The following is a 15,168-nucleotide window of genomic DNA, read 5'->3' on the forward strand; positions in this document are numbered from 1 at the left end:
CACGAGTCGCAATTTGTTTGCGACTCTCTAAATAGGTTTTGCAACTTGCTATTTGGAAGGGGCATTCCCTTCCAAATAGAGTCTCAAAACCATGTACAAATGTTTGCGGTCGCAAAACAGTCACAATTACCACCTACTTCAAGTAGATGGTAATGCATTCGCAAATGGAAAGGGGTCCCCAGGGGACCCTTTCCCCTTTGCAAATGCATGAAAAATTATTTTTTAAGGGCAGGCAGTGGTCTCAGGGACCCCTGCCTGCCCTTAGAAAATGAAAACAAAATGTTTCATGTTTTTTTTAAATCCATGGTGAACAGGCTGCATTTGTTTTTTAAACTGCTTTATTTAAAAGCAGTCCGAGACATGTTGGCCTGCAGAGCCCAGCAGGCCACCATCGCTGGGAGGGCTAGCATTCCCAATGGGGTAGCAAATTGCGAGAGGCTCATTAATATTAATGAACCTCGCAATTTGCGACCACATTGGGAATCCCAAACAGTGTTAAACACACTGTTGTACATTTCATTTAGCAACTCGCAATTTGCCACTCGCAATGTGTCGCCAATTGCGAGGCGCTAAATGAAATGGTCGTACATCTGGCCCCAAAATCCTTAGTACATTGAGTATTTGTTTTGTGTGCACATGTGTGTATTTTTTTTCAAATTACTGTTTTAAATGTTTGAAATTTAACTCATACAAATTGCTTGGGGGTCCCCGGCTTCCAGTGGTAACTCAATGGGGGTCCTCAGGAGTCAAAAGTTTGGGAACCACTGGGGTAGACAATTTGCACTATGGTAAGTAATACTTATTTGGCTGTATTAGTAGGGTTTTTATTTTATACAGATTTATAATAGATTTATAATAGTACCCAATGGTTGCCTTGTGGGAAGGCTTATGGCCATCACAGTAGATCTGAGTTTGGTACTGTGACCAGCCATTCAAAAATGTTATAAACCTGATTGTTTAGAATAAAACGTTATGATAAAGGTATTAGGTATCCCATATTATTTGTGAAAAATATATGTTAAAGTAAATAGGCATTTAAAGGTAACTTTTAAATAGCTGCAGTCTAGTACCTAGTTCCATCCTCATTTTTATACTTATATGTGGTACACATATTCCATCCCCAAAAAGACACAAGAGTAGGTCTGAGGTATGTTTTCAAATTTTAAATCCCTTATTATTTATTTTGATGAATCTTCATAGCATGCAAAACAGCAAACACGTTTTGTTCCTTCGAAGACGGAACTTCATCAGGGCACAAAAATAGGTAATTGGAAAGTACAATCTTGAAAATATTTCTTTGTTTGTAATTATGCTGTTCTGCTGATGTTTATAGGTGCAAGTTGGTGCACCTTAAATACTCATATATTTCTGATGGTATAGGTATGATCTGTTTAGTATAAAAATCTTTGATAAACACAGTAGTCCCTGCATATGGGTTGTGAAAACTATATGTTAAAGTCCATAGGTATTTAAGGGTGGGTTGTTATTTATATGTATTAAACATTATAGATCGATATTTTGTTACTTGAAATGTCACAAATTACTTTTGTAGAGAGGGATTTTGGTGTTGGTTAAAGCTTCTAACAAACCTTAGGGGTGGTAGATTTGCACTGTAATAACTCTTTGTGGAATTGCCTCTCGGCTGTCTCTCTTAATCTTGTAATAAAAACATTACGTACTGCATATATATATATATATATATATATATATATATATATCATACTCCAAAAACTGCCCGGCTGGATTGAGAACGGACCAACCTGTCGAGGCCCATTTGAGGGCTTTAAATCTTCAACTGCAACGTTTATGGTGCTACCCCTGAGAAGGGAGGAGTACTAAACTACCACTGCCATAATCCTCTGCTCAGATCCATACGGACGGCCCATCCAGGGCGGGCAATTTCAGATTTAAATATGGGGCAAAATCAGAACTTTACACATTCTCGCATCTCCTACGCCTCTGAGGAAGAAGTTTTCTATACTTCGAAAATACGTCAAGCACGAAAGGTGCAACGAACTGCTAATTTCTATCGACATTTTGGAGAAGTTCTGCACCAATAAAAGCTTTGAGTCAACTCTGGCTGCGAGTGCTTCTTGCCGGCCATGCACTTCATGACAGCTTACTGAATGGGATACTGGTTTCATGCTTTTTTAAAAATAATTATTTACGAGAAGTCAGCAACTTCAAAGTGCTAATGGTTTACTTGCTAACATTTTCACACTGCTGACAAGTTTTTTTTTTTTACTTTAAATATTTACTGTTTCTGAAATGCCCTTCAGCTATGTTGGAATGGTAAATTCTAAATGGCTGATGGTGTATCACAACACACTTGAAAGTATATATTACAGTATATGCTCTTACAAATGTACACATTGTTGGCCATCTTTGAATGCCATAATACGCAAGCATACATCACTACCAATGGATGCTTCATGACGCTTGCGCATACATGTGTTGTCATCTGTGGCCTCCTTGGAATGGCTTTTCTTTGTTAGGAACCAATTGCAATATGGCGCCTATGCATAAATATGCATTATGACGCATGTTTTCGTATTTACTGAGACACGGCTGACAACTATTTTTTAATTATCACTGCAAATAAGTAGTGGCAAAGGCAATAACTCCTCCTTTTACTGCTGAGACCTATTGTCTTTCCAAATGCTTCTTATCGCTTGAAAGAGAAGCAGAATAATTGTGTTCTTGAATTAGAAGGTTATAGGGATACCCTGCACATTTCCTAATTGGTCCTTACAAATTACACAAGTTGGAATATTCAGTAATATGAGAATTAATCTGTTGGTCTGCCACTCTGCATGGTACATCTTGTTCTTCTAGCCCGCTCAAATGTAGACTTTTGGGCCAAGAATACCCCATGTATGGTCTTCAGGCATGTCCCCCTGCCCTAAGTACCTACCTGAGTATATCTGGTAACCACTCTTTTATTTTTGCCCTGGTGTCACACTAATCTAAGTGTGTGTGCAGAAGTCTGGGCCTGTTCATGACTGTCAGAGGTTTTGGATGGAATCATCAAGCTCACCCTCAGTAGTGTCAGTGGACTTTATATAGCACATAGAGTTGTGGTGGCAGCATCCATTGTAAAAAGAAAATCCTTAGTGAGACCATGCTTGTTTATTTGGGTCACTCAAATTGCAGCCTACTGGTCAACCTTTGTAAAGTTCCACTTTTGTGTGAATGCCCAGAACCTTCTGTTTACATCCGACTGTAAATTAAGTGTGTTTGTGCATAAGGCAATTGGTATGCATGCGTGGTGTTTGTGAGCAAGAGTACTGTAGGCTAACTGGACCCATTCTGGATACATATGGCCTTGCCTAGCACAAAGTGGAGGGTGAGGACTGTGTTCCCAGTCAGTGGCAGTGTATTGCCTACAATCGAGCCCACTGAAATTATGCAGCAGGAGAGGGCCAAATTACGCGGCAGGGTTGACTTAATTATGAGGCTAGAAAAGACAACTTATGCGGCGTAATGCAGCACATTTTCTGATAGTTCTTCATTGTGTTGTAATTTTTACACTTGTTAGTGCTGTCTGGGCATAGGTTACACCTCATTAGTACTAATTTAATATGCTAACATAGCAATAAGCAACAGAGAGGTGACCAGTCAAACTTTGCAAATAGGTTTCCACTGAGCTGAAACACATGTTGCCGACATTTTAGTAACGTTTGAACCGTCTGAGGTATACAAATAAAATTAAGGCTAAAATCTGCAGATTATGCAGCAGATGATGGATTATGTGGCAGATCGATAATTATGTGACAAAATGCAGCAGCCGCACAATCGCATAACTCCAGTGGCCCTGACCACATTCCTGCAGCTGGCCCAGAAAAGACCCAGCCTTGGAAGGGAGGGAATGGAAAACAAGCCTGCATTTAGAAATTCTTTGAGAACCTTTGGGTAGCAAGGAGCTGACGGTTAGCATTTCTGAACACTGCTATTTGGTGTATGGCAGGGTTGAAGGGTGGGACTGCAGACTATGTTGTAAAAGGTGAATTATTTAGTTGAGGCCTGCCCTTTTGTCTTTCCCCGAAAACGCCTTTGGTTGGGCTGATAACAGCCAGGTGCAGAAACCCTGCAACTCTTTTTACCACTGTTGTTGCTGCTGGAGAAGAGACAGAGAGGAAAGGGGGCAGGGGTTGTATAGCCTCTGCAAGGTATAGCTCCTAGGATAATTGACTTGTGCATGATGATTTGAAGTGTGTATTATTTAGTACAACTGTCTAATTAAAGTACTTTCTTTTTGGCAAAGACTGGGCTGGATATCAACTTTATTGTATTTTATTGGTTGATTATTGAATGCTTAGCTCGAGCAACAACACGCTGCCTCTCAGAGAAACCTGTGGCTGTTCAGCCTCACAACCCTGAGAATAAAATTCAGCATTGGCTTTTCTTAGTCTGTTTGTAGACCCATAGTAGCACAAGCCTAAGACATCTGTGTCTGGTGACATCAGCCCCTCGGTTGAGGCCTAGTGGAACCCCAACGGACAGTGTCTGACATATACCCTGTACATTCCCCCATTCATTTCTCATCAGGTATAGCTTATCCCCTATTCACGACGAATTAGCACCCTTGAAACACCATCACACCAAACAAGACAACAAAAAGACCCCCTGGTTCAACGACGACCTTAAGAAATCCAAAAAGTTATGCTGCACTCTCGAGAAAACATGGAGAAAAAACCCTACCACCGACAACATGACCACCCTCAAGGCAGCCACCCGTAAACACCACCAGATGATCCGAGCCACCAAGAAATCAGCACTCAAGAATCGACTCGACAACAACACCCATAACAGCAAGGAACTATTCAACATCGTCAAAGAATTCACCAACCCCACCGCTGCCTCAAACGACATCACTCCCTCCCAAAACCTCTGCGATTCGTTATCCTCCTTCTTCTACAACAAAATTGCCGACATACATAACAGCTTCGAAAACAGCTCCAACAAACAATCCTCTCCACCCCCCTGAGAACCTAAACCGCCCTCTAACAACCTCAGCGCATGGAACACAATCACCACTGAAGACACAATCCGCCTCATGAATTCCATCCACTCTGGCTCGCCAACCGACCTGTGTCCCCACCACATCTTCAACAAAGTAGACTCCATCATCGCACCCCATCTCCGTGATGTCATCAATTGCTCCTTCAGCTCGGCTACCTTTCCCGAAAGGTGGAAACATGCCGAAGTCAGCGCCCTCCTGAAGAAACCCACAGCAGACCCCTCTGAACTTAAGAACTACCGCCCCATCTCACTCCTCCCATTCCCGGCCAAAGTCATTGAGAAATCCATCAATAGCCAACTCACTGCCTTCCTCGAATCCAACAACTCCCTCGATCCCTCACAGTCCGGCTTTCGAGCCAAACACAGCACTGAAACCGCCCTCATCGTAGCAACAGACGACATCCGAACACTACTGGACAACGGAGAAACAGTGGCCCTCATTCTACTCGACCTCTCCGCCGCCTTCGACACTGTCTGTCACAGCACACTCATACAACGCCTCAGCAACGTCGGCATAAAAGGAAAAGCCTTGGACTGGATCATCTCGTTCCTAGCCGGGAGAACTCGGAGAGTCCGACTTCCCCCCTTCAAATCAGAAGCCACCGAAGTCATCTGCGGGGTACCACAAGGATCATCACTCAGTCCCACCCTCTTCAACGTTTACATGAGCCCACTCGCCTCCATCGCGCGTCAATACAACCTAACCATCATCTCCTACGCTGACGACACTCAACTGATCCTTTCCCTCACCAAAGATCCCAACACCGCCAAAACCAATCTTCACGAAGGCATGAAAGAAGTAGCCGTATGGATGAAAGACAGCCGCCTCAAACTTAACTCAGACAAAATGGAAGTGCTCATCCTAGGATCATCCCCCTCTGCCTGGGACGACTCTTGGTGGCCGTCGGATTTGGGGCAAGCACCCATACCCACGGACCATGCACGTAACCTCGGCTTCATCCTAGACTCTTCACTATCAATGACCAATCAAGTCAACGCCATCTCGTCCTCCTGCTTCAACGTACTTCGTATGCTCAAAAAAATCTTCTGCTGGATCCCCGCAGAGACAAGAAAGACTGTCACCCACGCACTGGTTACGAGTGGACAAGACTACGGAAACACCCTCTACGCAGGAATTACAGCCAAATTACAGAAAAAACTCCAACGCATCCAAAACGCATCAGCAAGACTCATTTTGGACATCCCTCGCCAAGATCACATCACCGGCCACCTGAAAGACCTCCACTGGCTTCCCGTCAACAAGAGAATAACATTCCGTCTTCTCACCCACGCACACAAGGCCCTTTACAAACTAGGGCTCGAATGCCTCAACACTCGACTATCCTTCCACACACCCACTCGCCAACTAAGATCATCCAATAAAGGCCTCGCCGCAGTTCCACGTATCCAAAGATCCACCATGGGAGGTAGATCCTCAATGAATGAGGCGACGCTGGTGTCCCTCCTTAAACCAGGCCGTGATGGCATGCTCCTTGGATCATATAGGCCATTGGCGCTGCTGAACACAGACTATAAAATCTTGGCGTCGACCCTAGCCAGACACCTGGCAGCCCTAGTGCCTGCCTTGGTGCACGCTGACCAGAACGGCTTTGTGCCTGCTAGGTGTACCTCCCACAATATACGGAGGCTGTTCCGCGTGCAGACCTAAGCAGTGCGAGAGTGGCCGCGTTCGGGTTGCCTGGTTCTAGACCTTGAAAAGGCATTCGATTCGGTCGAATGGCCTTACTTGCTATCAGTGTTGCGCAAATTCGAATTAGGAGACGACTATATTGAGCTGGTCGGACTGCTCTACGACCACCCAGAAGTACGAGTCCGCACCGGAAAATTGATGTCTGACTCCATCAGAGTCCGACGCGGCACCAGACAGGGCTGCCCACTATCCCCACTACTACTCTCACTGGCAATAGAGCCCCTTGCCGAGGTATTGCGCGCCAGAGGCACACACTGGGGCATCCCAATGGCAGACGGCGTGCACATAGTGTCGCTATATGCGGACGACCTACTCTTGTATGTCAAAGACCTCGCCCTCATACCGCCGGAGCTGTCAGAAATCTTCCGATCCTTCGAGTCCATGTCAGGCCTTAAAGTCAACTGGGCCAAATCGGGGGCATATGAATTCGCTCCAGACACTCCTGACCCAGAGATCGCGATCCACGGCGAGCGGCTACCATGGCACCACACCATGTTCAAGTATCTAGGCATATACATATACAGAACACCCCCGGACATCCTAGATGGCAACCTGACGCGCGCCATAACGTCCATAAGATCCCAGATCTCCTTCTGGAAGACGCTCCCACTCAATGTGCCTAGTAGAGTGACATTGACGAAAATGATCGTCTTGCTCAGACTCCTATATTATTTTGCTAATATCCCAACATATGTCCAGGTCCGCACTTTCAAAGAACTGGAAACCATGATCCGGGACCTGATCTGGAATACTGGAAGGCCCAGAGTGGCCCTACGCAAACTTTACACCCCGGTCAACGATGGAGGCCTCGCAGTGCCGAATCTAGAACTCTATTATCTAGCAGCACAATTACAGTGGGTAACAGCCTGGCTCACGGGTAGGAACCTAGCGGATACAGCCACGGCTACAGAAATGCTGTCTCATACACAAATACATTCCCTCTTCCACCCCCTGGCGAACATCACAACTACATGCAGCCGTGGCTGTCACCTGCTACGCCAGGAGCTTAAAACTAACTAAACACATTAAACCATACGCCCCCGCGTTACCACTCCTGGGCACCCCCAAAGCCTCATCTGTCGTCACGGAAGCAGCACTGGCACACTGGACACGCACGGGAGTGGACACCATTGCAGACCTGTATGCCAATGGCGCCCTGATACCTTTCGGGACACTGGCCGACGACACTGGTCTTCCGGCGGGACAGTTCTTACAGCATGCCTCCATAGTCATGGCATACCCGCAACGATGGGGGAGCATCGCGGAGGAACCACCCACACACCAACTGATACAGCACCTACACGTCATGGGGAACGGTACACATGTGGTGCACTGGCTGACCCAAGCACTGCTGTCACACACGCAACATACCAGGCAGCCACTGCGAGACAAATGGGCGGATGACAGGGGAAAGGACTGGACAGATGGAGAGTAGACAATGATATTATCGGGCCCCAAGAACATCCCACGAAATGCGCGCTTTAAGCTGATCCAGTTCTACATATTACATCGCGCGTATCTCTCGCCAGACAAAATTAATCTGTACTTCCCGGGCGCCACAGCTGGCTGCCCGAGATGTACACTGGAGGGCGCGGACCTACTGCATATGCTATGGCGATGCCCACAACTTCACACATATTGGCAGACAGTGCTGCCGGCATTGGAGCGCTGCACCGCCATGCAGGTACCACACACATGGGAAGCATGCATACTGGGCATATACAAGCGGACCAAGCATAATAGAGTCCCCTCTCGTTTCTGGGACCTTGGCCTCCTCACGGCCAAACGGCTGATCACGAAACACTGGAAACGACCCACCCCACCCCTAGCAGAACACTGGCGCACTTCCCTGGACAATTGGGCGAGAGCAGAAAGCATCACCCTACACAATGAGGAAACCGCGGGATTGCGGAAGTTCCCGATCGCAACATTGTGGGACGAGATGCTGAGCTCCTTACACCAACCACAGAACGCCACTGATGCACCTACGGGCGATGCCCCACCGTGCTCGCCACGGTGATGCCACACCTAACTCCCCGAGCACACAACACACCTCCTGCCACCGGCCCTCGGCCCTCCCCGACACCTAGAGATAACCCGCAATCACCACCAAAGGGCAACCATGAACCCGCAATGCACTGGCAGATCCTTGATCCGGACCACCCACCACACCCTCACATTAGATGACCACACCCCCCTCTTAAGTCTCCTTTAGGTTTTGTTTCTATCCCTTGTTGTTCACTTTTTGATGTCATCTTGATTACTGCACTGACACGGCTGGAACATTTGTATTGCATCGTTGTTAAGCTGTATGCAGCGCTGTACTACTGCAAACTGTGATACGTCCCGCAACTACGACAGACATCCTTGAGATGTCGACAAATGCATGATGTAACAATACAGTTGTCTTTATCCTGTGAAATCAATAAAAGATATATTTATAAAAAAAAAAAATGGGAGGTAGATCCTTCTCCTACTTGGCGGCCAAGACCTGGAACTCACTCCCCACTCACCTCCGCCTTACACAGAACCACATCTCCTTCAGAAAAGAACTTAAAACCTGGACATTCGATAAATAATGAACCCCCTCCCCAAGCGCCTTGAGACCCTCTGGGTGAGTAGTGCGCTATATAAATTCTCGAACTTGAACTTGAACTTGATTCAAAGTAATTGGAATTGGAATTGGAACTGGATTTATATAGCGCGTAGCTACCTGGGGGCGTCCCAGAGCTGGACTCATGGAATTAGCTCGGGAGCAGAGGTGACCTAAGGGAACATCCATGTTTTCAGGAGCTTACGGAATTTTAGTAGGTTGGTTTACCTGCGAATGTTGAGGGGGAGGGAATTCCAGAGCTTGGAAGCATTGTATGAGAATGAGTGTCCTCCTGATTGCGTCTTCTTGATTTTGGGAACGTTTGCTAGAGAGAGGTGGTCGGATCTAAGTTTCCTATTGCCTTTGTATGGTTTGATGAGGGATCGCAAAATTGGGGGGCCTTTGTCCTGTAGAATTTTATGTGTGATACACAGGGATTTGAAGTTGATTCTCTCATGGATTGGGAGCCAGTGTAGGGAGCTTAGGGCAGGCTAAGCGGAACATCTGTTTTTTGTGCTTGTTAGCAGCCTAGCAGCTGAATTCTGAACAAGTTGAAGTTTGTTTATGACCGATTTCTGGGCGCCAAGGTATAAGGCGTTTCCGTAATCCAGTCTGGACAGGATGAGGCCTTGAATGAGTAGTTTTCTGGAGTGGGGGTGTAAGAGGGGAAGGATTTTGCGAGTGGTGCGTAGGAGACCAAAGCAGGTTCCCACGAGTTTCCTAGCTTGTGTTTGAAAATTGAGGTCCTGATCGAGCCAGACCCCCAGGCTTTTTATTTCTTTTTTGGGGCGGGAGCTGGTCCCATGCATGGTGGCCACAAAAGCTTGGTGGTGAGTTTGGATTGATTGCCTAGCACTAGGATCTCTGATTTGTCTCCGTTTAGTTTGAGGAGAGATTTTCTCATCCAACTGGAGATTTCTGTGTAATGTTGGACAAATAGATGTACAGCCCATACAGAAGGTTTATTGATTATTGAAGCTTTACATTCTAAAGTTGTTTGAGTCTCCCTGTAGCCCTAGTCTATAAGTATCCCCCTGTTTTTCTTTTTTTTTCTTTTACTCTATATATTTTGACATTTACAATGAGTTCTCTTTTCTTTTAGGACTTTGGAGAAGGTGCTCCTGATAGGTCTTATGTACCATGAATGCTATTGTTGCTCTGTGCCATTTCTGTGAGCTGCATGGACCTCGTACACTCTTTTGCACAGAGGCTCTGCATTCACCGTTGCCTCAAGGTGCTGGCTGCAGCGACAGCCCTGGGCAGGGCGAGCAGGGAGAAGATGAGGAAGGTGGTATCCAGATGAGCAGCAGGATACGCTCCAACAGTCCGGCAGATGGTGTGAGCGCAGAGTCTAGCAGCCCGGGACCCAAAAAGTCAGACATGTGTGAAGTAAGTATACTTAACTTTTTTAAACTTGTATATGTATTCAGAACCATGATGCAGGAAGGCTCTCGTTCTTTTTCAATTGAAACTTTTAACATACCGCTGAAAACAAATTTACACTGTGGGTAAATTAAACATTTATTTTGACATTACACATGGTTCTAGTGTTGGCACAGTTGATACATGACATATTAACTGTTAACCATCAGCAGGCCAGTTTATTGGTCCTTTTCGGGTTTTCCACAAAGGTATATGTATAAATATACATGCAATTAAGTAGACAAGCTTGACATTACTGCTGATTAAATGTAACATTTCTGGCAGCTGTTTCACTCATCTTTCAGTGTTCTCCTACTTTTTATTCATCACTTTTACATGCAAAGTCCCTTCTCAGCCAGTCTCTGCTATCTCTGCTTCTTGGATAGTAGAGAAGAATAAGCATCTTAGTTTATTTTTCTCCTTGTAACATGGCATGCAGAGTCTGGCCTCTCTGGGTGTTGTCTTCGTTTGTGACAGCTTATTTTGATCTACAGTTTGCGTCTTTAAGCTTGGATCTGATAAGCACTGTCTGTGTTTGGTACCCCTGACACAGGCTTGGCAGTCAGCTAGGCTTTAGTTTCTTATAACAGTCCATCTTAGGCAGTAGGACGTTATTGGTATTTTAAAATTTGCCGATATTTGGGATGCGGATCACCTTGAATTGTTTAAAATTCTAGTAGAAGAATACGAAATAGAACAATTTAAGTCTTGCACTTGAGACATGCCTTACAATACGATAGAGAGGATTTAGCATCTACCCCAGATTTCAACCCGCTGGAGGCTAAGGTCGCATAGCATATTCAAGATACATCTGCTGTTTGACTGGAAACGCCCTCAACAAGTTTGTTGCATTGCATTAGGTGAGGGAGAAACTTATGGGCCACTGAAAAACTAGGACTACAAGTGGGCAGAGGCTAGTTGGTTCAGCATGTCTGAGGCTGATTTGTATCCTATTTCTCAACGGATTCCAGTATCCTCAAATATAATTAGGAAGACTTGTTGTGGGGTGGATTATGGGGATTGATCTCACATCACCTGGAAATGGCGAACAAATTTTAACTTTTGGTACAGAGTGAGGACAACTCTGAGTTCTTGCTGAGCCTGTACATATCTCCCCAAAGGTGCGCTTGTTGGGTATAATAGTGGAGTGGAATCATCCATGTTCAACGCACCCCCGTTGGGTCATTGCTAAGAGGGATATAGTAGGAATTTGAAGTCAGCGAGGGCTCCTGCATATGTAAACTGGGTGTGGGGTATTGGCCTCTGTGTGATTGCTGTGAAGGAGGTCTGCCGGCATAGAGGGTTCCTGAAGAAACACTACAAGATTTGTGGCCAATGATTGAACTACTTCAGCCTGAATACAAACTGAAACTAATGTGAGGGAATACACATGGACATTCCTTGATTGACCGTACATTTTACATGTGACTTTAGTGCAGTGTCAAGTTTATATATATTTATTTAAAGTTTAGTAACAATTTTTTGTAAATGAGCAATGAAAGCAGTGTAGATGGGTTCTGTGCTAAGATTAAAAGAGTGATAGTGTCACAATTACTAAAGAATCATAAACTGGAAATTGCACTTTTACAGGAGACTCGCTTACCAGGCCTAACTATGATATGTTGAAACTGACAGACTAAGAAAAACACGTTTCTAAAGGGGTTTATTTAAGAGAGTTACAGTTCTCCTTAGAATACCCTTCCTTCTGCAGCACAGAAGTGTGTTCAGAGACCCAAGATTTAAGTAGCTGGTGCTATTTTATGAGGAGTACAGTTTTGAGGTAAACAAACTGTGCACCCCTACCTCCTTTATCTATGGAGTTAATTTTAAAGATTCAAAAGGTACTGCTAATGGGTAAGGATGGTTTTGAATCAAGCTAAGAACAAGTCTTGGTAATAGGACATGTTAGGAGGGCGGATACTAATGTATCCGCCGTCTGGAAAGTATTTGGTCTTGTGGACACACTGAGCTCTCAGACCTGATTGCTAAAGGTTAAATATTTCAGTCCGAACTCCCATACTCGATTATGTTTTCATGCCAAGGATGGATTTGTTAAGTTTTCGCTCTGCCAAAGGGTATCCCTGACTATTCTTAGTATGAATAAAGAGTGGGACAGCTCAACAGGGTCTTTCTGCTTGTCCCAGAATTTCTGAAATATTTACAAGCCATGACTGAGAAATACTTTACAGTCAGTGAAGGCTTGGCGGATAAAAAGGAGTAGTTGTAAAGGGTCTACAAGGTAAGTGTATAGAGAAAAACTTTGGCCTTTCTTAAAGACAGTGATGTTAAAAGAACAAAAGTGGCTACAGAGGAGCTGGAACTCAATGAAGTTGTGCATCTGTGAAGCAGATTCCCCAATACAAATGCCTGTTACACCTTGCAACAGTAAGTAATAACTCTTGAATCTATACCAAGTTAAGCATTGCATCTAGCTGGCGTAGATGCAGATTTAGGAGTACAAGGGACAAGACAAGCAATCTCATGTCGTGGCAGGCCTTAAAGAACAAGGGACTACAATTTACTATCACGATGTGCTGAGGGAGGGGGACTGAATAATCGTACATGGAGACCATGAGCAATAATGTTGTTGGATGCTGACAAGGCCTTTGACTTTATAGAGCATTTTTTCTCTTTGGCATTTAAAAAAAATAGACTTGATCCTCGTTTAATATTTTGGGGCAGCTTATTGTGTCATCACCAGCAGCCAGTGAAATCATGCTTTTCGGAGGTATTCCTGCTGGGAAGTGGAACCAAACTGGACTCTATTCCCCACTCCTGTTCTCCCAGACTCTAAAGCCTTTGGATTTGATGCAATTAATGATATCTAGTGCTGAAAGGATAAGACTGGCAATAGGACGCGGTTGCTAAAATATGGTTTTGGGTGATTGATAGGTCTTTGAGGACAGGAGTGTTCTCTCTTAGTGCCCCAACATTTGCATTGTGCTGTTCATGTCTTGGTGCAACTAAAAGGTTCACTACAAATGCAAGTTTACTCAACAAATAGTTTCCCCCCCAATATCTTGGAACATCATTTCCTCAGTATTTGCGATCTTGAAAGAACAACATAATCGTTTGGGTAAAGAGAAGGGAACTTGTTTTTAATCATCCTGTGGCAAAAGATAGATACATTCATTAACAGAAGTCTTTCGCCAGTTCATAGGCTAATCATCATCTTTCCCAGATATATTGGTTAGTATCTTCCATTTTTCATAAACCTACGTTAAAAGCTATTTAGATATAAACAATGGTTCCGTCGGGTAATATCAATTTCAGGTAAGGAACAAATCTTTCAACAGACATATGCGTTATAAATCAACATATCATGTGTTTTTATCAAGAGAGATTCATCAAATGCAAAACCAACCAAAAAAGGTAAGGGTCATGAACAGTTTTAATCACTGTATTTCTTCAATTTAACGTTCATATTATACATGTGATAGACCCTTTGTAAAATGCTTTGAAAACACAGAAAGAGAAGCAATTAATACTTCCTATTAAACGGCGCAGCAATATAAAAAGTGAATAGTGACATTCCGTGACTTTAGTGACATAAATAGTGCTCTATATACAATTGTGAAAAGATAAAGGGAAAAGGACAAAAAATTATTCTGTCACAAGGTCAGTTTCCGAATAAAGATTTGTTCCTTACCTGAAATTGATATTACCCGACGGAACCATTGTTTATATCTAAATAGAACTGCCCAGGTTCTGAGGGATACTGGGTTACCCCATACTACGTTTGCATACGTTAAAAGCTAGCCTTACTTCTTTCCTATGTTCTACATGGGACTTTTTTGAGGCTGAGTAATTCATTTTAAATCATGTGACCTTGTTAGAGACGTGTGTATTTGGACGGACAATGTTGCAGGTCAATGCTTTCAATTGCATTCTATCTATGTTAGTACAATATTGCTGTATTCAAACAATATGCTGAACTATCTTGGGGACAGACTCTTTGGGCTGGATTGTCATAGATCTCATTATAAAATAATCTATACATAGTGGCTTGAGGTATTGGAGACGATTGTGAATGGGGAACCGAGGCAGGCACTGGTCACTCTATATTGATCAGTTTGGGATGTGTGTCATTTTAATAATTACTGGATAGCAGTGGTGGAATGCTTATACGCTGGGCGCAGAAGACAAATCTTGATAAAAGCTAAGTATTCATGGGGGAAGGGACCTTTACATTTATTGAATGGGGAAGGCATATGTAGGACCCTCTACGGCTAGAAATATGGTGGTCTTGGCTGCGGGCCCCTGTCATACCTGTGCAACAGACACAGGAGTAAGTGGGAGCAGTCATCGCTCCTCTATACTGAAGTGTTTTCATTACCGACAACACAAATGACACCCTACCAAAAGTGGCTTGGTTTTAGCTCTTTGGTATAACAGATGTGCCCTAGCTCCTACAATAGGG

At 44.3% G+C, this 15,168-nt stretch overlaps 1 protein-coding gene across 2 annotated transcripts in view; it reads left to right on the top strand.

The window, feature by feature from the left end:
• FLCN (folliculin) overlaps positions 1–15,168 on the top strand; it is a 232,767-nt gene that overhangs the window by 14,732 nt on the left and 202,867 nt on the right. For both annotated transcript variants that reach the window (XM_086940860.1, XM_086940859.1), the window contains exon 2: positions 10,429–10,715. In XM_086940860.1, the coding sequence (XP_086796986.1) occupies positions 10,467–10,715 (249 nt within the window). In that variant the 5' untranslated portion in view covers positions 10,429–10,466. The remainder of the gene's footprint in view (positions 1–10,428; positions 10,716–15,168) is intronic.

Source organism: Lissotriton vulgaris, chromosome 10, assembly GCF_964263255.1.
Source record: "Lissotriton vulgaris chromosome 10, aLisVul1.2, whole genome shotgun sequence".
Classification (NCBI taxonomy): domain Eukaryota; kingdom Metazoa; phylum Chordata; class Amphibia; order Caudata; family Salamandridae; genus Lissotriton; species Lissotriton vulgaris.